Source organism: Rhea pennata, chromosome 2 (genome assembly GCF_028389875.1).
Source record: "Rhea pennata isolate bPtePen1 chromosome 2, bPtePen1.pri, whole genome shotgun sequence".
Lineage (NCBI taxonomy): Eukaryota > Metazoa > Chordata > Aves > Rheiformes > Rheidae > Rhea > Rhea pennata.
The window spans coordinates 4,946,028-4,970,718 of NC_084664.1; the positions used below are offsets into that span (position 1 = coordinate 4,946,028).

General features: G+C 36.2%; 1 protein-coding gene across 2 annotated transcripts in view; it reads right to left on the reverse strand.

Annotated features, from left to right (window-relative positions):
- The window catches only part of MINDY4 (MINDY lysine 48 deubiquitinase 4), an 83,627-nt gene that overhangs the window by 11,512 nt on the left and 47,424 nt on the right, over window positions 1-24,691 (reverse strand). For both annotated transcript variants that reach the window (XM_062568751.1, XM_062568752.1), the window contains exons 14-16: window positions 13,996-14,059; window positions 12,233-12,394; window positions 1,490-1,670 (exon numbers count right to left, since the gene is read on the reverse strand). In XM_062568751.1, coding sequence (XP_062424735.1) covers window positions 1,490-1,670; window positions 12,233-12,394; window positions 13,996-14,059 — 407 coding nt within the window. The remainder of the gene's footprint in view (window positions 1-1,489; window positions 1,671-12,232; window positions 12,395-13,995; window positions 14,060-24,691) is intronic.

Sequence of the window (24,691 nt, forward strand, 5' to 3'; positions counted from 1 at the left end):
AATGCTGCCTAATCATCATAGTTTGTTGGTATTTCCACTATGAAAATACCAGCAATGCTTATCATTGTAGTATTCCCACCTGGTACTGTGCTGCATGTTTTAGATATATCAGCAATGTAACCTTTAAGAGGTAAAGGAATTTCAGGTTTTTCTCCAGACCTAACAAAGGATTATTATGCAGCCAGAACTAGGAAAGCTTTTCCCTGGAATGACGAAACTATTTGGATTTTACAGCCTTTTGCAGAATTTCACAGATAACAGAAGATTTACTAGGACACATCCATGGAAGAGGTTACACAACAAAAAGATGTCTACCTCTTAATGCAAGTTTAATCCTCGAGGAGAAATAAATGCAACAACAGGTTGAATAGTAAAGGAAATAATATATACAAGCTCTAACCGCTTTCTTATCCTGGGATCTCAAACTGCTTGGTAAGTCTGGATTTTGGAAATGTTCATTTATTAATGAGGAAAATGTTCATTTATTAATGAGGAAAATATAGATGAGGAACCCTGTTCAGGACTGTATGTTACATGACAGAACAGAACAGAACAAACGTGTCTCAATGTCTCTAGTCCTATGCTGAATTGTATTATCTGTGTCACTTACTTACAAAGAATTCCCTTACTTCATGAAAATTTCCTTCTTTATTTAAAGTCACAATAAATAATTAGGGATTCTCTTGAGTCATTGGAAAATAGTGAGACTGTAGTCACCTCCAAAGCACAAAACTCGCAAAGAGATTATTTTTCTCACATTGACAACATATAATTGAGAAATAAATCATGGAAAAAGTTCATCCTAAAAGGCATGTTTCAGAAAATTAGGAACCTATGAAAAAAGCTAATGTTTTCTGGTAATTATGATTGACTTGATTGTAGTATGTTAACATACTACATTTACATAACATTAACATAACATTTACAATATGTTGCCTCCAAGCGAAGAGATAGTGAGTTTTTGTACGATCTATTTCAGTGTATTTTCTTTTATCTGAAACAGGCCACGTGGCAAACTGTCGGCAACCACAGTCCTGTGGAGGTTGATCAATTTGTTCAGATAATAAATAATGTGATTACTAGAACAGAATGACATGGATTCAAATTAAAGTAAGAGGATAAATAACAGGGAGAAAGACTTGCATTCACTACCACATGTTGAGAGATGTTAAAGGCCTCCAGCACTCCCATCACACTAATAGTTTTGGCACATGGTCTTAATTAGAACGTACAACACCCATTATAAATAATTCTGTCTAAGAAACAGAATGTAGGTGCAAACAAAACATACCGACAGCTTATTTTTTAAAGGATGGACTATAATACAGTGGCTCCCTAAAATTGAGAATAAATTTGTTTCGAGTGTATAAATATATTGAAGGAGAGACAACAAAAGTTAAGGAAGATACTGTTAGCAAATAGGAATTAAAGGGCCAAGAATAACTTGACACCACCAGAGACGAAATGCCCAATAATGCCTTGTACATACCAACTGTTAACCGTATCTCTTCTTCTTGGTTGGCCAAGCCATCGTAATAATACAGATCAAATCTCTGTTCTGTTTTGCAGTCATCCAATAAATTCTTTTCCAAACAAAAAAGCACACTGAAGTGGCTTTCACTGCATACCAACCAAATAGGGTATTTAGGGGTCTTCAAGTAACAACCAACCTGAAAAAAAAAGATAGAACATAAAAAACTTTGGGGGGAAAAATACAAGAAAAAAGATAACTAATTGTGGAAAACAGTAAATGTATTTTTTAGTTATTTATTCTGGTCAACAAACACTAAAGAAGGTTTATTATATACTACTGATTAAGTAGACAAGTAAACAAGGGAACATACAAAGCAAGTATCTGGCCTTAAGTTATAAGCAGGTCTTTCATTTTAGGACCATTAGTATATTTTTACAGATATGTAAAGCATTTTCATATTCCAGATATGTACAATATTTTCATCTACTAGAAGAAAGCAATAGTGGAATAAGGTTTTTTTCTGCTGCTTTATCTCATAGTCTTTAAGGTTCAAGTCCAGCAAAAACCTGAAGCTAGTCATATGCTTTTTCAGCTCTTACCTGTAGATTTCTCATAAAATTCAAAGTGAAGCTAGGAACTGCTCAGGAATTCTGAGTTGAAATTCTTCATGGGATGCCATATAAAATAAATCTCCTAAAAAGAATTTTGTCACTTTTTCCTCACAAATGAATACACTTTATAAGGCAGAACTATATATGTTTGAATACCTGGGGTTGTGTATATATGGCTTTGAAATTTCATATATGCTAATTATTAGCATAATAATAATTATAATCATTTCATAAAATGATTCATGGCAGTTTCCTGCATCCACTGAGTAAGTATCTGACAAGTATTTCTCTCCCCTCGCACTAATTTGTTCTGAGATAGATAACATCCTCCTGCCGCATACTGCTGCTTTAGATCAGCCCTTCAGTTTTAAATAATAGAGAAAAAACTAGTTATTAGATTGTTTAATGTAGCAGAGAAACCTTGCTTATTCCAGCTGGGATTTTAACATTTAGCTACAGAAGATATTTATTGTAAGCTATATTCCTGTCATTGAAAAAACCTTCTAAGTTCAAAATAGAATTGCTTTTTCCTAATGAACTGTTGATTTTCAAATCTTCCATAAATTGTCCAGGGAAATTCAAAACAAAAATACAGCTTTTTGCTTTCAGTGGAATGATTCTGACTATGGCTGTTCTTTGTATTCTTACAGTGGCTGGAATCACTGCTGTGTTGGATAATGTATAAATGTCAACATCAGAAATCCTTTAAGAATCAAGTGATCTTCCAAGATCCATTGTTCTGTCTTCTCTTGTGTACTTAATCTTGTCTACTGCTAAACAGATATAACTACTGTGAATAGCCTTTGATTTATTTCCTGTTTTATCTATTCTTTGCACAACAGTTGTTGCACTGCTGGTATGCTATTAACCTGCAAAACAAGGATGGCAGCTAATTTTACTAATATGCAAGATGAATTTCACAGAATCACAGAATGGTTCAGGTTGGAAGGGACCTTTAGAGATCACATCGTCCAATCCCTCTGCTCAAGCAGGGTCACCTACAGTATATTGCCCAGGACCCTATCCAGACAGTTTTTGAATATTTTTGAGGATGAAGACTCCACCGCTTCAATGCAATTTGTCTCTGTAATACAGACACATGGGTCAAAGAAGCTCTGCTGGTTCAGAGGCTCAGTGAGTTTCCAAAGAAGCTTGCTTCATAATATGGAAACTGAGATTATCTACAGAAATCACCTCTGCCTACTGCTACCTTTCCCTTTATACAACTTAAATCATGCTTCTGGATATGAAAGAGGTGCTAGTGATTGGCCATGAGAGACAGGATCCTATTTTTAAGTAGATGATTGCTAATGTAATTTGGCAGTTGTTTTATTATTCTGTTTTGGGGACTGATTAAGCTTGTCTAAAACAGCTTTTAACAGGCAAATTCTCATCCAAGTTTTCTAGAGTTTTATCATAGACATCACATAAAGAGTACTGCCCTTAATTCTTCATCTTGGGCACAGAGGTGCAAATGTGATTCAATATACAGGTAAGAGGCAGAAGTCAACACATATGCTGTTGTACTCTAAAAGTCTAAACAGCATCTCCAGCAATAAGGGTTATATTTTTTTATTATTATTATTCAGATTCAGTATTTATGCTTGAAGTGTTATATGAGTAAAAAAAAAAAAAAAATTATCTTCCCAAAGCAGAATTTCTTCTCATGTTAGATAACAAGTCTCTAGCTAATTAGGTAACTTCTCTGACTCATTACTTTGCTAATATCTATTTAAAACAGCCTTTTATACAACAGTTTTGCTTTTACATAAATTCTTGGCTTAAAATACAGAAAAAAATGTGAAATCTTACAAAAATACTCTAAAAAAGAAGTTATCAAGAAGGGAAATACACAGATACAACAAAAGATGACAGAGTAGAGAGAAACGGATAAAAAGATTCAGTTTCACAAACATCCGTATTTTAGTTTTCGTATAAATAAAATCCAAAAAGCAACCGTCAGTCACCTTTTAAAAATGTTTTTTCCCATAAATGTGTGCTAAAATAACTTCCAAGCTTCATAAAACAACATTTGACAAAACAAGATTACAGAGATAGAGAACAGTTTCAAAGCACATATTCACTCCAATTCTCTCTCCTATGAATAGTCTCATTGAAGTCAGGACAAGCTGTTCAGATGAGTGGGGTCTGTAGGAGCATTTTTCATATATGTATAGTTTTCAGTTGCAATGCTTGCAGAAGGATTCTGTGGCATGAACTTTAAGACAATAAGGAGAGTATAAAAACATTGCAGGTCAAATCCTCTTCTCCAATAAAAAGGGCAAAGTCTTAATTTCAATTACATCAACTAGCTGAGGATCAGCTGCTGCCTTTGACATCAAGCTGTGTTCTGGGTATTGGATGGTTAGCTTCTTCCACAGACCATGGGTCACTGTCCCACTGACTATGATCACCTTCCAGGGATTTCTCTAAATACCTCAGGCTATTCCTCTGCTAGTAGATTAAACAGGTGGTCCAGAATTCGTTCTCCAGCTTTAAGGTCAAGTGGCATGGAATGGTTTATGTCCATATGGCTAAAATTTCTTCTCTTGCCAAAACAGATTGTTGTGCCCATACTTCCTATAAGGAATATCCTGGCACATAGCATTCCCCAAATCATGTCCAGGCTTTTTCTGGAACACGTCAGTTGGCACAATGCAGCACCATGCTAGTGAACATGCTAACTATGAAACAGTAAGGACAATCAGATCCACACCGTGTGCTTGGTTAGCCTTTTATTACAGACTTGTCCTCCAGGAATGCTAAAACATTATTGCAGTTGTCCATCCATTGACTAGCTGACTCTTCCAGAATGTGTTTCTAATATCTCCTCAACTTTAATTATCCATGCAGTTCAGTTCAACACTGAATTCTTTGGACAAGTTTCTTAATTTAGGATAGTGCGTATGACAGAACTGTAAAACTGCATTAATGACCAAACAGTTCACAGTGACATCTACCTACTCAGCAGCCTGAATCCAAAGAATCTTCCTGTCATATACATCTTTTATGGCTTATCACCTGCTTACAAGCAGCTATCATTCAGAAATAAGCATATAAGTCTAACCACTTACAGCATCACGTGTTCGGTTTATACTGTATTTAAAAATTTCCCTGCCTCCCCATTCTTCTCTGTACAACATAGCCAGTGTCTTCTGCAGAATTTCTTTGGTTCTTTGACAGACTGCAGATATCTGCTTATCACTTCCCCGTTATACAAGTTCTGCCTTACTTCAGTTAAGTAGCTAAAATAATTAGATTTGATATTTCTCAGGTTTTTACAGCACTGCTTTATCCTGTACCAGTGAAGACTGATAATGAAGGACATATTTCTAATATTATAAGGTGTAAAACCAGTCAGGAGTACAATATACACTGTAAGAGTGGAAATGAGGATCCAATTGCTCTATAGACAGGACAACACTCAAAATCAATGGCGCTTAACAAAGTTGACGGAAAAAGTGCTAGGTTTGGACCAAGGCTCCTAAAAAGCCCATTGTTTTTGCCACTACTGATGGCTGATGTAATCAGCAGCAAAAAGACCATGACATGAAGCCTTCAAACACTCTTCAAGAGGAGAATCTGCTGACCACTGTTCCTTAGCTTCAGTCACTCACAAGAAGGGCTTTACAACTTCTGATATCTCATTATAACTCTGTGATGTCTCACACTCAAGAGATTTGTCCTAATGTATTGAAATCACATAGAAACATCTAAACATATTAAATAAATAGTATGTGACTTGAATCCATTTTATTAAATATCACTATTTTTGTTCAGGACCCAACAGCTGTCTTTCTACTTTGCAGAAAACGAACCCATTTTTATGCTGATTATAGTACCATAATGCATTAAAAACTCTTAAAGAGTAATAACGCATCAATATTCAAATACTTATTTTCACACAGGTTTATTAATCTGTTTCAGGCAAAAAGTAAGGAGGAGTAATGTATAAGGTGTCTTTTCACGCGGTATGTTTCCTAATGAATTAGGTGCCTTTCCATGCTGCATGTTTCCAATTCCTATGGATACGTCACTAACCATAATCTTGTCCTTTATAAATCCCTTAAGAATGCTCATAAATTTCACAGAGATAATTCTCGTCTTTGGAAAATGTCAACCTTTCAAAAGTAAGCACCTGCAAAGGGTTCATTTTCAACACTAAGGGTGGTCTTTTTCCACCTCAGACTTTAATGTATATTTGCACAATGGTAAAATTAACTCTACAGACAAATATTTACTGCTAGAGGAATATTCCATCATATCTGCCAGCATGAGTGTTTAGTATTTTACCATTCAAATTTATCTGCTCATTGAACGTGGCTACCTTTTGTCATGTCTATACCAAAAGAAACAAATAAGAAACATAACCTAGATTCTGTGTAATGGGGAATTAACTTTCATGGAGAATTAACTTTCCCATCATTACAGGTTCTTGATCACCTCCCATAACACTGGGAACTCATATGCCTCAGTGGCACTGTGGCTTCCCCTATTTCTCAATCCAACACAGCAGTCGTGGCAAGGCAGAAAGACCTTAGGGTGCCAGGTAGCTGTCAGACCTTTTCTGTATCCTTGCCCCATTCTGCCATTTTTCTCTCAAGTGATGTAATGTTGTGGGAGATTCAGCCCTTGTTTAGACATCAGCACTTTGCCATCCTCTTAAACCGTCTGGATGAGTTTATAATTCATTTCAAGAATAAATCATGTTGCTTCACTGCAGTGACAAAGATAGGCCAAGATTCAGTATACTTGCCTTTCAGCATCGATTTGTAGACCCTCTAACTTAGGCTAGCCCCTAGGCACTGTTTATAAAATCAAATAAGGAAGAGATGGGTATCATCAGAAATGTGGACACATCTGTTTATCAACTATAAAGTGAGTTGACTAGACTCTTACCTAAAACACTCTCAGTTTATAAGGAGTCTGAAGTTAGATGGGAAAAATACAGACACATACGCTGGTATTTATAAGGTTAAGGAATATCTAGACAATATTTGACCTATCGCTTTTTGTTATGTCTGTTTGCAAAGCATGTAAAACTCTTTAAAACATGTGGAGTTTGTTCCTGTTATTGTCTTAAACAAAAATGCTGTGATTCTATTTTGTTTGGAAGAATGTTGACAACAAATCAATGCCAATATCCCAGCAACAGTGACTGGCCCTCTGGGAAAAAATACTGTCCATGGTTGAGTGGGAGGACAATAGGACTTCATTAAAGAGCATTTAATTTCCAAGCTAGAAAGGCAGATGTATAAACAAGGAAGGCAGAACAGGTTTTTAGAATGGTCAATGCCCTGTCAGCCTTGCTTCAGTCAAAATTGTATATATATCATGTTTTTTGCCCACAGTAGCACCCACAAACATCTTACATAAATAACAGGGTCACGTGAAGAATGCATCTATGAGGCATAATCTCTACCACATACTCATTACTGAAGAATAAGTGGAAAATAAAACTGATTATCATTATCCATTTTGCACATATATATTTTTGTTGTAGGTTTTTTAAAGAAGATGGTAAATACCTCTTTCTTACATTTCCCCCATCTCACCAATGACTTTGCTTGAATCCAGTCCATCTGACTGGAAAAGGTTCCTGTGAAGCAGACAAATTTCCTAGCGCAAAAGGTTATAGGAAGAATGTTCCACAGAGCAAATAAACAGGTAAGGTGCCAGAAGACAAAGAATGTGTGCTGAATTTAAGAATACAAATAGGTCTTTTTATAGCACTAAGTGTCTTGGTTTCATCAAAGGAACCAAAGATAATATTTCCCATCTGTGGAATTTTAATGAATAAATTCTGTTCATTTATGCTTCCCTCTTTTTTTTGAAAAGAAATAGGAAAAACAGACATGTCACTTCTTAGTTCCGGGGTTTTCTTCATTTTAGGAAATGCATCAGTCCCTTTTGAAATGCTGACAGCTGAGGCAGAGACTTAGCCACAACGAAGAATCAGAGTAGGGTGAGTCTGAAAGCTCAGCTCATAGGTGGCTACTACTAGAACAGGACTGCCTAAAAGCAATTAGTAGAGACCAAGAAGACTCAGAATCCAGGTTCAAAGGAGCTAAATTACCTTGAATGCTTCCATTATTTTGTGCACAACAGGATATACCTAAAACGTTTTCAAAAAGCATTTCAGAAAGACAGCCAAATTCATCAGCCACTACTGTAATGACTGTAAAATCCAAGAGACATTTTGAGATTTAGAAGACCTGTATTCTTCCAAGTTCATCCACTGGCTTATTGGGTGTCCTTGGGGCAAGCACTTTGCCTTTTTTCATCTATAACCCTCATGGTAAAATAGTAATGATACTGGCATCTTCTGCAGAGTAAAGGTCTCATACGAAGTGACATGTAAATGCTAGATGGTATTGCTATTATTATGAATTATTATTATTAATAATATTAATATCTTCAAATTCTGCAGATGAGAATGCACAAAATTCTTCTCTGTTGTTGTTGTTATTACTTCTTCACATAATCTGGCATAAATATCAGAAACATCTGTTTCTACTTTTAACATGACCTGCAAATTTTAACATGGCTTTTAGTCCAAAGATTCTGACCCAAAAGCAGGACTCTCTCACTTAGGACTGACGTGATTAGTCCTGCCCACTTCTCTGCCGTACCTCTTTCTCTGAGGTCCCTGTTGCAGAAACCACTCAGCTTCTCTGACAGAACTACGAAACCGTTACATGCTGCAGCCCAGCAAACAGGAAAACCTGCATCAATTTTATATATGTGGGCTGATCAGCTTTTGGAAATATTTCTTTCTTTTTAACAGCTTTAAAGACAGCTAAAATGCTAATTTAGGTTCTTGTATGCATAAGATTAGGTCGAATTAATATAACCTGCATATAGGCTTGGCATAAACAAAAGGAATCCAAAGACCTGTAATTTTTCTAGAGGAAAAAAAATGGAAATGGACCTTTAGCTTTTTTTAATTAAAATATGGAATCTCACTATGGAACTAAGTATTAACATGTGAATTAGACTGAATGATTCCATCTGTCATTGTGAAACATTTTACAACAAGTAATTAAATTATAAAAAATAAATTGAGCGTAGTGATATGTTAGGACTAAGAGTGATGATTAGACATTAACAAACCCAGACAAATTACAAGAAACACACATTTTTCCAATCAGCAAAGATAACACATTCAGCATGATCCACTGAAAAAGGTTACTGGATCAGCAGCAGAGGGATTCTTCCAGCAATCACTAGGGAAAAAGTGGTTCATCATTTTGTTTTTATTTGCCACTGTTGATGAAATCTGACAGAATAATTAATTCAGTGCTCATGCCCTTATATTTTCAACTTTGAAGATATGTCAAATGAAATTGTCAGTTACATACAAATATAATTGTTGTTTTACATAAGAGAGATAAAATGATATACAAATCTTTTTCTGGGTGGATTTGCTGCATCTACCCTGGAATCTCGTATATCTCTTCCTAAGTACATTGGTAAGTTGGGAGAAGTCTGGAGTAGAGCAATAAAAATAAGGTTTGGACAGGATGTACTGATGAAAAAGGGAGGAACCATGACATCAGCCTGCAAATGTTTAGCGGATGGGGATTAATTCTTTAGGGGGCATGTTGGATTACAAGTGAGAATGATAATCAGAGGAAACTAAGTAAATGAACAGTCAGGTTTAATATTAGAAAATACACCCAAAGCAAGAGCTGTGTAGTGGATATCATCAAAACCTCCACATTCAGTACTGCAGGTACCTGCAAATCTCTAACTTGCACTTCCTAATTTTTTAAAGTAGAGACAAATGGGATCACCACAAAGAGAAAAATGATAAGATTATAGTTATGTGCACTATAATCAACTAATAAATGGCCATCTGAGAAGAAAGACAGGAACTTCACGGATACAGACTTTTTAAAGAGAGTCTTGGCAAACCACTACTGTGCAACAGGACATAAAATATCCTGTATTATCCCCTGAGAGATTGGCTGGATATGACCTAAAGGGAGTTTTCCATCTCTAATGTCTATGATTCACTATATATCAGGCTCAAGATCTTCTAACTCCTGGAAAAAGAAAAAATGACGGTTCTTTTCCATTCCTGGTTTCAGTTACTATCCTCATAGCCACAACATAATTGGATGCTGAATCTACTTACCGAAATACTGAGAGGAAGAAAACAATCAGTTTGAAAGACTTACACGCAAATTCTATTCTCAGTTTCACCACTGCAAACTAACGGTCTCATTTATTTTTTCTAAATTACTCTAAACTAATTTAATTGTAACAGATAGTAGAATCCAGCTCTTCCTGCTAAAGCTAAAGCAGTGAGGCTCCAGCCTTGGGACAAAAGTCCACCGGAATCTGACTTTTATTCTAGTCCTTGGACACGCATTGCAGTATGCTCTAAGACGTAAGAACTGAAATGAAAAGTACGGACAAACGTTCTTAATAAAAAGTAAGACAGTTTGCATCAAATGCCTAGCTTACATAAGCAAAACAAAAAAAAGAAAGAAAATATGTCTAATGAGGTTTCTGTAACTGAGTAAGAGTCACTAGCTTGGAAAATACATCACTGCTCATGATTCCTACTCCCAAGTGAGAGTACAGCAGTAGAAGAAATGGAGCCTCTCGATCATATGATTTACAAAATAAGTGGAAGATGGTGTCTGATTACCTGGCTAACTTTGATTTTATTTTTAGGGGTAAGAATGCAAAGAAATAGCTCTTACTTGCTCTAACCTCCCCGACCATTTTGTTATTTAGAAGTAATTTTCCTCACTGGATAATGGAAAAAAAATACTCTGGTATTGCATTACCTTCTTTTGAAGTTTGAAATGTTACCTTCTTTACAGGAAAGAATAAGGAGCCTGAACTATATGCAGAAGATAATTTATTTTTAGTCCAGTTTGTTCTGTATTAATCTGATTTGGATATACTGATATGCTTTCTTAACTAAACTTAATGTTTATTATAATCCTATGAATAATGTAAAGCATTACATTAATCAGAAATGAAAATTGGAATTTGTCAGTAGTAGGAAAATACAGCCGAATTCAGCCACATAGGACACAGTTAATATCAATCTTTGATTTCAGACATACATTTATACTAGATAACTACAGACAAATTCTTACTAATCTATTTCTAATCTTTATGGAGATAGTGATTTTAAATCCAGATGGGACCACTACAATTATCTAATATAGCATCTAACACAGGCAAGATAATTTCAAGTAGTATTCCTACATCAAACACAAGATTTTCTGATTAAGATAGAACAGGTCTCTAAGAGAGATACCCATCTTGATGATGAAGTCTGTTGATGAAGAATCAGTGAAATCCTTAGGCAAATCTTTCCAGCGGTAATTTAATGCTGTAATTACTTTGAAACTTTTAATCTATCTTTTTTTTTCAACATAATACAATTAAAATATTAAATTCAAAGATGTGCTAAATGGAACTTTCCCATTATAATGTCCGCTATTTTAACTACCTGTTATTATCATTATTGCTGATACAGTATGACTACTTTCACCATTACAGCATGGGCTACAGGATTCAGTCAACCTGGTTACCCATCACTGAATACTTAGTGTGGGCTTCAGCTACAGATTCAGTCACTTATATTTACACAGCTAAGATATAAGTGTCTACATATGAGCTGGGTGTCTCAATTGCATGATAATCTGTGGAAATCTAATGAATACAGATAAGGGGAATTTGTTCAGCACATGACTACATTCAGTGAAGTGAATAGCTGTCGACTCCACAGAGCAATGACCAGATCTTAGTTCACATACACAGACATACACAGTAGCCACTTAAAGATAAGTGTCTTTGTGAGATGACTCCCCCTTTAGGAGATCAGTTTAGTAAAAAACACAGGCATATAACATTTGAGATGCTGTAGATCACCCAAGCCTTTTACAGAGGGCTGGCAGATGCGAGGTAGAACCTGCAACCAGAAAGGAGACCGCATACTTCTAGAGCATCAGCTCAGAGGACAGGCAGGAGGCCTTAGGGCATCTAAGACAGCACTAGAGTGCTGAGTGGGCAACCCAATCAAGCTCATAATATCTTACCTGATACATTCGTTCCAAACCAATTTTAAACTTGTTAATTGTTTCATTCTTAATTAAAACCAGAAAAATGGAAAACATACCTGGCAAACATCATAGTGCTCGAATAGAGACAGCAAACCAATATCACTGCGACTTGTGATGCCCTTCAAAACTGTGATATTACCATTTCCAGAGTCCAGCTCTATCACATTATTAAAAACATTGGATACAGCTTTGCCAGTCAGAAGCAAGTTCACCAATTCCTGTTTGTGATATATATATATATAAAAAAAATCAATTACACATCTTGTCTGCACTAGACATCAGTATACCCTTTATTCAGGATTGATAACTTCAAGTATGTTCTATACCCTTAATTTATGTGGAGAATTTAAGCTTGACCAGACAAATAGGATTAGTTATAACATCTTTTCAAAAGTTTAGGCTACTCCTAAATTAAAATAAGGAAATATCAGCAGTATTTTCAATAGTCAGCTTTAGAAAGGCAAGCTGTTGATATACTCACACCTGCTTTATCAGATTGCTGATTCTTTTCTGTCTGTCTGAATTACAGTTAAGGGTGTGTAGGAGGCTAAAAGGCAAGGGTATGTGCATACGCGAGCACGTGTGTGTATGTGTGTACGTGCACATGTGTATGCACATAAAATCCAAGGCATAGAAAGAGACACCAGACATTTCACCTAGCATTGGTGACATAAGGACACTCAGGGACCAGCTATGACTTAACAGCAAAAAACAATATCTAGCAGTAGACTCTGCTACAGAAAAGAACCATCTAACCATTAATAAATACCATATGTCAAGAAACATAAGGGGAAAAAAACAAGAAAGTTTCCAGTTTCCAGGAAAAAATAAAACAGATTATCATGCCCTAAGACATGAATAACACTGATATTACCAGCTTGGACTTGATGTATGATTATAAACATAACTGCACCTATTTATACCCCAATTTTCCTCCTGAAGGAATCCCCCAAATTTATAGATTTTTACTGATGCTGATAAGATTTCTAAATCTGCCAGTGATGTTCCACCACCCTTCTGGGGAATCACTGTGTAACTGCAGTACAAAATTCACATAGCAACAATTTGAAGAAAATGAAGCTTGCCTTGGCAGTACTACATATTTAATGACTGCAAACCATATTCAGACCACACAGTTTCTGCCCCTATCCCAGCTTTCAGGGAATCCATGTCCCAGAATTCTAGGATCTACATTTCATCTATATGTCCAAGAAATAATGTTTCCAACTGACTGGATGCTTCTGCAAACCTAAAGCCAATCAGCTGGAGATGATTGGTACAGAACATGAGCTGGAGTTTAGCCTGCATAAATTGTGGGTCTAAGTGTCAGACAGTAAACCAGACTACTTATTTTCAAGAATGATTTCTCTTGTATATTCCTATAATCAACATCTCCAGTTTGACGAACCAGCATCAGCTCAGCTAGCTGAGCAGCGATCATTTCTACTGAAGGATGTCTGAGACACATGCTCTGTTGCCATTCTGGGATGGCAGGGAAGAAAATCATCTGTCATCTTTACTTCAGCCCTAAAACCAGCTAAATTCAAAAAAGTACCAAAGAGATAGTGTACATTTACGTACATAAGTAGAGACACATTCAGACCAGAAAAATAGGCCAAAAAACAGAGGCTCTGAAAGAGAAGACAGTAATTTTTTTCAAGATATATGGGCAAAAAAATAACAGGTGAAGATGCTTAACACTACAGGAAAAAAAAATACGAGAACTCTAAAAGAAGAAATGTCATCTCTTTTTCCAAAGATCTGTTCATAGCTCTGCATGCATAGGCTTATGGCAACTCCAAGGCTCCAGCTAACATACCTGAGTACAATACCCATGGCTGCCAATCAGTCGGCTTGTAAGCACATCAAAATCACTGCGCACCCTGAAAAGCAGCAGAGAATATTTAATCACAATTGCTTCTTTTCACTAGGCTTAATATGTCTTAAAAAAAAAAGAAAAAAAAAAAAGGCTTTCTTGGAAATAGCCTATTTCTCAACCACGAATTAATATTAGATAACTCTACACATTGGAATTTTTTCAAGCTGGATTTTTGCAGGACAAAAAACATTTTCTTAGTATCATTGAAAAGCTGCTGAACCTGTGGCAAACAGAAGTTAATTAGCACTAGACCAAAGAAAATAGCTACAGAGGAAAAGATAAGCCATCTCCACCAAGTGTTGGAACTTTGTAAGTTAGAACTACTAAACTGATTCACTTATAGAACTAGATAAGATTTTCTCACAAATGCATTTGTTATTCACAGAATCACAGAATAGTTGGTGTAGGAAGGGACCACGGAGATCACCTAGTCCAAACTCCCTGCTCAAGCAGGACCAGTCACAGCAGGTTGCCCAGGACTAGGTCCAGGCCAGTTTTCAATTGCTCCAAGAACACAGAAGCCACAACCTCTCTGAACAACCTGTTCAGTGTTCAACCAGCCTCACAATAACAAAGTGTTTCTTTCACGAGGACACACTGCTGCCTCCCGGTCAACTTGTTCTCCTCCAGGACCACCAAGTCCTTCTCTCAAAAGCTGCTCTCCACCTGCTCAGCACTCAGCCTGCCCTGTGAAATACGGTTATTCCTCCCCGGCTGCAGGAATTGGCACTTCCCTATGTTGAAATTCATGAGGCTCCTCTCGGCCCATTTCTCCAGCCTCCTGAAGCCCCTCTGGAAAGCAGCACAGCCCTCTTGTGTATCAGTCACCCCCTCTCACTTTTGTGCCATCTGAGAACTTGCTGAAGGTGCTTTCCATTCCCTGGTGCAGGTCATTAATGAAGACAAACAGTGTTGACCCCAGCATCAGTCCCTGGGGGACACCACCGTGACTGGTCCCCAGGCAGACATCGTACCATTGACCACAATTCCTCTGATCCTTGTAGTTCAGCCAGTTTTCAACCCATCTCAGTGACCACTTACCTAGCCTGCACTTCATCAGCTCTTCTATGAGGTTGTTATGGGAGACAGTGTCAAAAGCCTCACTAAAATCAAGGTCAACAACAGTCACTGTTCTTCCCTCATTTACCAAGCCAGGCCATTCCTGTCATTGCCTCTTGGGTTATACCCACTGACTGAACGTGATATAGTATATGCATAACATTGTCCATGAGAAGGACAACAATAAGAAAGGATGACAACAGGCACACACATTTATATTACTACTGTGTGGTCTTTTTCTATTTTATGAGATCAACAGGAAATGCCCTGAAATGTCATTACAAACAGTTATGGAGAAACATCTTCCCAAATCAAGTTCCCTCTCCTACAACTTCTGGAACTATTGAATTAGCGACTGGCTGATGTCCTAAAACATGAAGGCTATAATTGTGATCAATTTTATCTTGCCAATGTAATGTAATGGCAGATATTATTCTATCCATAAATAAATATCTAATCTGGTTTTGAGTACAACCAATGTACTATATTACATCTGTGGCAATAAACTCCACAGGTAAATTCTGTGGTTCATAAAAAAGTTATTTCCCTTCTTCAGTATAAGATATGTTGATCCCAATTAGTTTGGCTCCATCCTCATTTTGGTACTGTTGCAAGAGATGACAACAGAATGTCTGAATGATCAGCAACTGGCACCTAAGTTATTCCACACATCCTCCATTTGTGATGTTTTAAAATGAAAAATATGCAGTATTCTCATTCATCTTTGGTATGTAAATTCTTCTGTGCGCCCCGTTACCCATGTTTCCCATCTTAGCACAATTTTTTTATTTAAGATTTAGTTTGTGACAATTTAACAGTTGAACTGAGGCAGCTAGAGTAAAACTAGTGTGAAATTTCACTTCAGCATAGCAACATATTTTCATTTAAAATTTGATTTCTTAAGTAAAAAGCATTCTGGCATTTCCTGTCTTCCTCTCAAACATTACAAATATATTTTGAACACCAGAATCAGAAGGTACCATATAACTTATAAGGTGTCCAGCCTTAACGATTCTCAATCATTCAAATTTGAATCACAGCCCTCACGGTCATCCTATACCAGTGCCCATTGCTTTAATGCTATGGACAATTTACAAGTTAGTTGCAATGATAATAAAGTGCTATAGTAACACCTCTTGCTAGTGAAAAATCAAAGAAAAGACCATGGAAAGTGTGTGTGTGCAGTATGAGAAATTCTCTCGTGTAACAGCGCAAGGAATGGATGGGCTGATAATAATCTTTGGAAATCAGCCATTTTTTAGTTTTAGAAACATTTTCATCTTGAAAACTCCATCGTCGTGTTTGAAATGAGTAGACTATACAATATGCGTCAGTTAGGGACGATGGGACACATGAGAAAGACAATAGGAGGAAGTTCTAATTTCATCTGTAGGTACAAACACTATGGGAGTTTAGAGGTGTATCTCAGAGTTTCAAGAAGACGCACATCTGCCTTTCAAATCATCTCTGCTGATGAGGAAACAAACATCAGGCATACAGCTACAAGATTATAAATCACTAAGATTATTATTTGTACCACCAAAGACTTCCCATCTCCAGCACAGGTGTATTTATTTTTATTATATTAAAAGGTGTCAGCTTTTAAGTGCAAGTACACTTCATGCATTATAAAAATATCAGAAGACTATAACAGTATGTTTTGTTTTCTGCTGGCCTATGGGATGGACTCATTGATTACAAGCAAATCTGAAGCATTTTTTCCGTTATGGGGTCAAATCAGACAAAATCAAGTGTCAAAATGGGTGTAATGAATAAATCATTACTACTAATACTGTTTTGTCTCTGCATGGAATCTTCAGTTTGTAATTTTAATATCATTTTAAAACGACAATATATATTAAGTCACAAGATCTTAAGAATCCTATTCATCATCGGGCAGTAAATCACAGGTTTGATTCTGTATGAATCCCTTTTTCTTATGCACAAGCCAGTATTTTGTGTGGAGCTTTAGGGTAATAAAAAGGCATCACTGAAGAGAAGAGTTTTAATGGCAAATATTTTTTTACTAGCACAGCATTATCAGTATTTTCCTCTCTCATGGTTCTACAGAAACTGAAACTGAAGCATGAGAAGTATTTTGACTGCTGACTCAAAATGGTGGTGTTTGCCTGATCTGGTAATATGCAAATCTGCAAAACAAACCGTTCAATTAGAGAGCAACATACTGATTTTGAAAATCTCTCGGACAAATACAGAAAATTAACCATGTGTTGAAATATGCTTCAGCATTATCTTCAGTAGGAATCATTTCCTAAATTGATTCATAATCAAAATAGCTATGATGAGATCTGCTAAATCTCAGATTGTTCCGTAAGATCTCCCAGCTGAAGCATCATGAACATTTTTTTTTTTTTTGTACTATGTGTAAAGTAATACAGATTATGTCTGCACGATGACTGGAGAGGAAAATGCTTTGAACTCCCTGTGGAGTAGAAGAAGCCTCCTGGGACAAGAGCTACAAAGCAGCTGAAACGTTTATTGCAGTGGATTCATTGCTACTGATTTCTAAGCAAACAGAAGCTAAACAGGGCTTTGCTCTCCCCCCTACACCGAGGGAAGGCAAGACAGGCAGCAGGAAAATGGGAGTTTGCTTCGGGTCCCTGTTTTGTAGCTGTTACAGCTCAGGTTATCAGGCTTCCTAAACCATGTAAAGTCACAGTTTCAGCCTTTGCCTTGTTTCAGCCTTTGCCCTGGCTCCCTTGAATTGCTGAATCCCAAGTTTAACAGTGCTGAAATTACCTAGCCCAGCTTTTCTGGCTGGATATATTTTTGTATGCCCACCTAAGCTAAGCAACATGGCAAGACTCTCCACACAGTTTAGCAATTTTGTATTGTTCTCATTTTAAGTTGTTTTTTTTTCCCAACTATCATATTTCAATTTAGGTCTTTTTTTGTTGTTGTTTCTTTTTCATATGAAGTGAGGGAACCTTTTTCCTGGGGAATCTATAGGCAATTTTGTTTCATTCAGCTTGCAACCAAATGGGGTTTTCTCACTTCATTATTGCACAAAACTAATGTGTGTTAGTATGTGGCAAAGCCAAAAATGTGGAAGGTAGCTTCTGAACACATACCAGCTCAGAGCAACTGGAGAAATCTCCTCACGATAGGAATCAACTAAACCTATCTGTAGTGAAATGTGTGTATTTTCTGATGTTTTCTGTGCTGCTGGATTTAGGGCAGGAATGTCTGAAATAGCCATTCAAAAAAGAATATATTAACGTCTGATTTTCTCCATGCTCAAACTGATTCTGTGTTAATCTTCTGCCGTGTTGGAAATGTAGGTTTCAAATTATCAAGAACTGAAATAAGTCATTTATTGAGGATGTGAAGTACTGAAGATGTATACATGATCTGAGTCAAACCTTTGACTGCTCTAAATTTTCACAGCTGTATTGACGTAGCTTGCTGACTTCAAGCCAGTCGCGATAATTTTTATCAGTCAAGAATCTGCCTCGTGTTTTCAATTCATTCACCCATTCTGCGATATGCATGTTACAAACAAATCATCTAAGTGTTTTAGACAGGTGGAGAAAAATACTATCATTAGCTGAAACTGTAATGACAGCATAATTCTGGTGTATGGACTCAAGTTTTAAAAAGTTTTAAAGCTACAGTATAAAATAATCAGCATTTTTTCTTTTAAATAATAATGAATTAGATAAATAACTGTTTTTCAAAATGTTTTTTACACCTTAATTCTCAATCTATTTCCAAGTCTTTAATGGAGAACATCAGTGCATTGCATATTAAATACAAAAGTCACAGACACACTAAACACTAGGAGGAACTCCAACCTATCAAAATGTGAACCTGCTAATGTTAATTATTTTCCCCTTGATATCCTTTGGATTGAAAACAATTTAAGAACAAAAGACAAAACAATATTAAGCAAAGAACAGAGTGTTTAAGTAAGTGCTTTACAGTCCTTCACTCTGTGGCAAAGCTGTAAGAGGTGACCTCACTTTGATCATGGCAACAGACAGCTATATTAACAAACACACAATTACAAGTCTTTTCCCCAAATAGAATTTGGGATGAGAGAGAGAAAAACTCCTCTTCAAGCATAAGGATTTCAATAATTACAATGGGGATGTGGAAAACGGCAGGATGGGTTACTGGCTTATTGTATAATTTTTTCTTTTTTTTTTTTAATGACACACTTTCAAATGAATATTTAAAAAAGAAGGGAAGAACCTCTGTTTAAAAAAAAAGCAAACAAACTATTACTGTTTGTGATACAGAACAGTAAAAGGAAGGAAGAGGCTTCAGTCTTAATTTACCATATTTTTCATGTACTTGCTAATTTAACAAAGTTCTTAAAATCTACATGTAGTCAGGTGATTCTGCACATTTAATTCATCAGTTCTGCTGGTACAGGGTGCTAATATACTATAGAAAGTATTTACACTTCAGAGCGATAGATCTGATATGAAAAGTAATTCAAATCTTGGCAAATTCCAATTGCTCTATTATGCAATCAAATTAAGCTTATTCTTTCACAACTTTGGGTGTCTTTTTTTTAAAAAAAACATTTTATGTCCCTAAAATCAAAAATGTCCATTTCCAAAATGCTTTGATTTCCTGAAGGAAAGGGATCCCGATGAGACTGGGAACAAGACAAAACTAGTCAATCTCTTGAGCGTGGGTTTTTCGTGTCATTATTTTTTATATCTAAAGATGGACAAATAAACTTCAGCTAAACGTTCTGAGTTTCTTTACATTTTAGTATATGGACAGAAACTGGTACCATACAGCTATGAAAGGAGACAATTGATGGAATACAACAGAAATTAAACGGTAAGGAGATGAATGAGGAATATTTACTTATTACTTTTTATAGCATGGACTAGGCAACACCTGGTAAAATTATCGGGCAACCTGTTTAAGCAAACTGAAAAAAAATATATTTCATAAAGTGCATAACTAAATTGTGGAACTCACTGCCACAGGATGTTGTGAAGGCCAAAAGAATAAAAGGGTTCAAAAAGGGTTTAGACAAATTCATGGAAGATTGGTTCATCAAGGGCTAATAAACTTAATGATCCGGATATAACTGCCAGCTAAGGAAGTCTATAAATTACTGACTATCGGAAACATGGAGAATATGCCAGCAGAATAATTGCTCTATATTCACCTAATTTCTAACAGTTTCCTTCAGCAGCCACTGTTTTCCACTGGCAAGGAGGGGATGCTAGTGTAGATGGACCTTTGTTCTGGTCCTATATGGACAGTCTTATGGAACTGAGGGGCAATTAAATGCCTATATTTCAGATCCTCATCAGAACAATACACTTCGTATTAGGTCTGGTGTGGACTACAGCAATAGCCACAGGGATAAAGCAGAGTGTGGAAACAGGGGGAAGAAAGGAAGATGCTGTTCTCTCTATCTGGCAGGTAAAATCTGGCCATTCTAGTTACTTTCTTTCACAGAAAATCACAACATTCCTTAATTACTTTCTTGGCTTTTCATAATTTTTTAAAGTGGTAGTTTAGGAAGCTGAAATCTCGTCTAAACTTTGACTAGGCTTATGGAGTCACACACTAAGCTTATTGATAAACGCTTATTCTTGACCTAATGCTGTTCTTTCAATTAAATAACTATTCTTGGTCGCTCTTGTTTATTTACCCTGCCACCCTTCCATATTTAGAGAATAGTCATATCCCCTATCAAAATTTGTTTTTTTCAGGCTAAAAAAGATAAACACTTTTGCTTTCTTTTATAAGACAGATTTCTCATTCCTACAATCTTGTCTTTCTCTGTACTTCTCCCAGTTTTAATGGGTGAAACCAATTTGACACGATATTTTGGTGAGGACACACCAGTTTTCGTACAATCTATTAATATTTCTCCACCTCCTAAAATTACTTATGCTGGTATGCTTGTTCTCAGCTCCTTATCTTGACATTTATAACTTGTGAACCCTCACACAACAGCAATGAGTAGTCTCTATTTGCATGACTTTGTACTTCATGCAGTTAAAAGAAATCCTTTTTTTATTATCCTTATCATGAAGGCCAACTCTTTTTGTACAACACTATTCTTTCTCTGGATGGTGCCTTCCAACTTTGAGTCATTGGTATATTTCAGTAGCACACTCCTCCCTTTTTCCAGCACTGAATGGAATATTAATTATATTTAATTCCATCAGCGATCCAGATCAATCACTGATGAACTCTATCAGTAATCTTCCCCACACTGACAGCTCTTTTCTCTGCATTTCAATCTCCACTCTGTTCCATTTCTTTATTACACCTTTTAAATGATCTCTCATCTTCACTTTGGAAAATGATTTTTCATGTGGTATTACATCAAATACAAACAAAAAATCCTTTCATTATCTCTCCACTAAATAACGTTATTCTGATCATTTACAACTTTTTTTTTTCAGTTTAACTAAAGGTTTTCCATGTCTCTCACTAGTTCCTTGATTTTTCAAGGTATACCTTTTTAACAACAACAAAAATTGAGTAATATTCAGGCCTACTTGAATGCATTGGATTAAATGCCTAGTAATTTTAAAGAAACTGTAATACTAACTGACCACGGTGCAGGGCAGTAAGAACAGTACCTGACGGAGTCAACGGGGAGGGCTAAATCCACAGTGTTTATAGTGTGTTTTTAACTGTGTCTTCCCACTGACTACAAAAAAAAACCAGGGGTTGGCAGCACAGAATATTCTGTATTGTGCGCTGGATATTCTGCATCGTTCATCACTCTCTTTTACTTAAATACTCTAGTAGATACATTGAGAATGATTTTTAACTACTGATAAATACTGCACTTAATCTAAACTAAATCAGTTACTGATGACTCTAGTCAAGGTTAGTTTCTACAGTTAGTTCTCCAATAAAGCCTTCACTTTTACCAAATCAAAATGAAACTAGAATTATCACATATTTGTACAGCACGTGTCTGATGACGATATCCATGGACTATTACATTGTTAATAGCATTTTTCTTCAAAGAATGTTTGGAAAGTTAAAGTCTCCCCCAGTCTCTCAATTCCTGCAGTACCTCTCACTTAAAAAATATTACAGATGCCCAAACATGATCTTAGAATCAACAATATAAATTTTATATTATTTTATATACATTATTTTCTTAGAATTATTGTGAACCAAACTGATGCCCCTTTGTCCATGCTATCTTTCTGGATTACTTTACAATCTCATACTCAATTTCTTTATGTAACTGTCACACAATGCTATCTCATCAATATTTTCCTTTTCACGTATCCTTTGGTACCTATTAGAACTCCTCTTCTATTCTGTTTCTGCTATATCTAAATTAATCTGTGTATGATTCAACAGTTTTGGTTCTTCCACTTTGTTGCTCAGCTTCCCTACCTTAGTATACATGTATCTGAAATATCTTGATTATATTTCTCTGACTTCACATAATTTCCCTGGTGAGTTAAGGATGGCCATTTCAACATCTTTATCATCCTCTCTAATTTCTATACATTAGCTACAGATACAGACAGTGGAAGGTTATATTTCCAATCAATAGTAGTACTTTCTTTCCTCTCAATATCCACACTCTAACCTGCTATTATTACCTTAACATTTATTTTATCCATGTTTATCTAAACTTATTCTACTATAAATTTTAACTGCAGTATATTTAAGTGAGGGTTTGTGAATCTTCTTCATTTTCTTAGTCTGAATTCTTTTTTTTTCACTGTCCTAACTTGGAATCCCAAACATTCTGATGGAGTTCATGTGTTTAATAAAAAAAAAAAAAAAAAAGGAAAAGGTCCATCTTTTTCCCATCCTGAGACATCCACAGGACACTTCAGACCAACACTGCTAGAGATATCTGTTGATCATCACACTTTTTTCATTCCTTTACACTCATTCTTTAGGGATCAGAAAATTCTTCAGAGAATGAACTAAGCTTCCTTCTCTTTAGGCATGTTACTCAGCTTCACAGACTTATTCTGATCTGTTCCAGGAGATATTATGGGGGACATTCTGGATTTTGTACCCCTGTTCCTGTAAGGAATCTTCGTCTTGCATAAACACACCAAATATCCTTCCTCCTAGCATATAGTGCACTTCTCTGTTCTGTGAACTTTCTTAACAAGGAGTTAACAGTCACATGTGCATTTCTGTTATTTGTTTGAATCTCAGCTCTTCTCTCATTATTTTTTTGTATTCTGTTCTTCCCCATTCTATTCATCTGATATCTAGCCAAATGTAGAGCATGTCTGCATACAATAACCCAGATCCTCAAGATTTTCTTGATTCTTCCCCTTTTTGCTGAAATTGGTTTAATCTTTTCCAGTTTCTTACCACTAACTTTTGTTCTCTGTTGTTTAGTGCAGCAAACTTCTTCAAACCTAATTCAGCTCCTCTTCTTCCTCCTGAGTTACATTCCTTATCTAGTAGGATATATAGCTTCCTTATCTTATCTTCAGACTTTATTTGACAGATGCCTACATACATGGGTTGCCTCAGACCTTTCTCTTCTTTCCTTCATCTTATCTTCAAAACTCCACTCTACTATTCCCATCTATAGCTTTATTCTTGAGTCCTTGGATCCTCTCTCAACGAGTATAAAGTGACACTTCCTGCATCAATATATTCCACTGTATATCCACTTTTATAGAATATAAACACCATCACTGCAGACTTAATTCTCATACCTTCCTTAGAACATTGCTAAGGTTGTCTCATTTATTATCATTCTCTTTTTTTCTTGTCTTTCATTGAAACAAAAAGTTTAACCTCTTTCAAACCATCTGCCTTGCTTATTGCCTTTTGAACCTATGAAGTAAGGGCTGTTGAAGCTACAATCTGTGCTTCATTGAGGTTCTACATTAACAGAAGTAGTATCTTTCCAATGAACATTCAGCTAGAAGGATCTCTACCTTATTCACACACCAGAGCACTAAAGACATGAAAGATTCTGAAAATTATGAATTGCATGCAATCTATCCAGCTGCAGGCACAGAAGTTCACTTACTCAAACAAGGGCTCGCTTCTTCCCTAGCACGGACTGGATCCCACACAAACTCCCCTATCTGCTGTCCTCTCACTGCTCTTGGTAAATTTAATCTCCTACTTCTCCCATGTTGTAAAATCACAAAATAGGTCTTGGGGAGGTCTGAGACTGTCAAATATGGATTTTTCAATTAGGTCTAGGCTGTTTTTTTTTCCCACTGTAAGGTAATCTACAGCTGTTTTCCTTAAAAATAGCTGCTTCTCTATCTTTTCAAAACACCAAAAGATTGAATGGTAAAATACATCATGGCATATATTTATATTACAATACTGTAAACAGAGTGAAAATTGCTCACACATATAATTTTCTCCTTGCTGTGTGTCTTCCAGCAGTTCTCAAGTGAGAGGAAATCACTTATGAAAGGATAGCTTACCCAGAATAAAAATATATTGACATCAAGAACTGAGTATGCCCTGTGTGACTGGATCTTCTACGTGAACTTGTAGGTGGCTGCAGCCACTGGACAAGCCTTACTTTCACAAAAAGCATTTTTTCATCAGTCAAACAGCATCAGATTGTAAAAGAAGAGTAAGTTCATTTCAAGGAAAT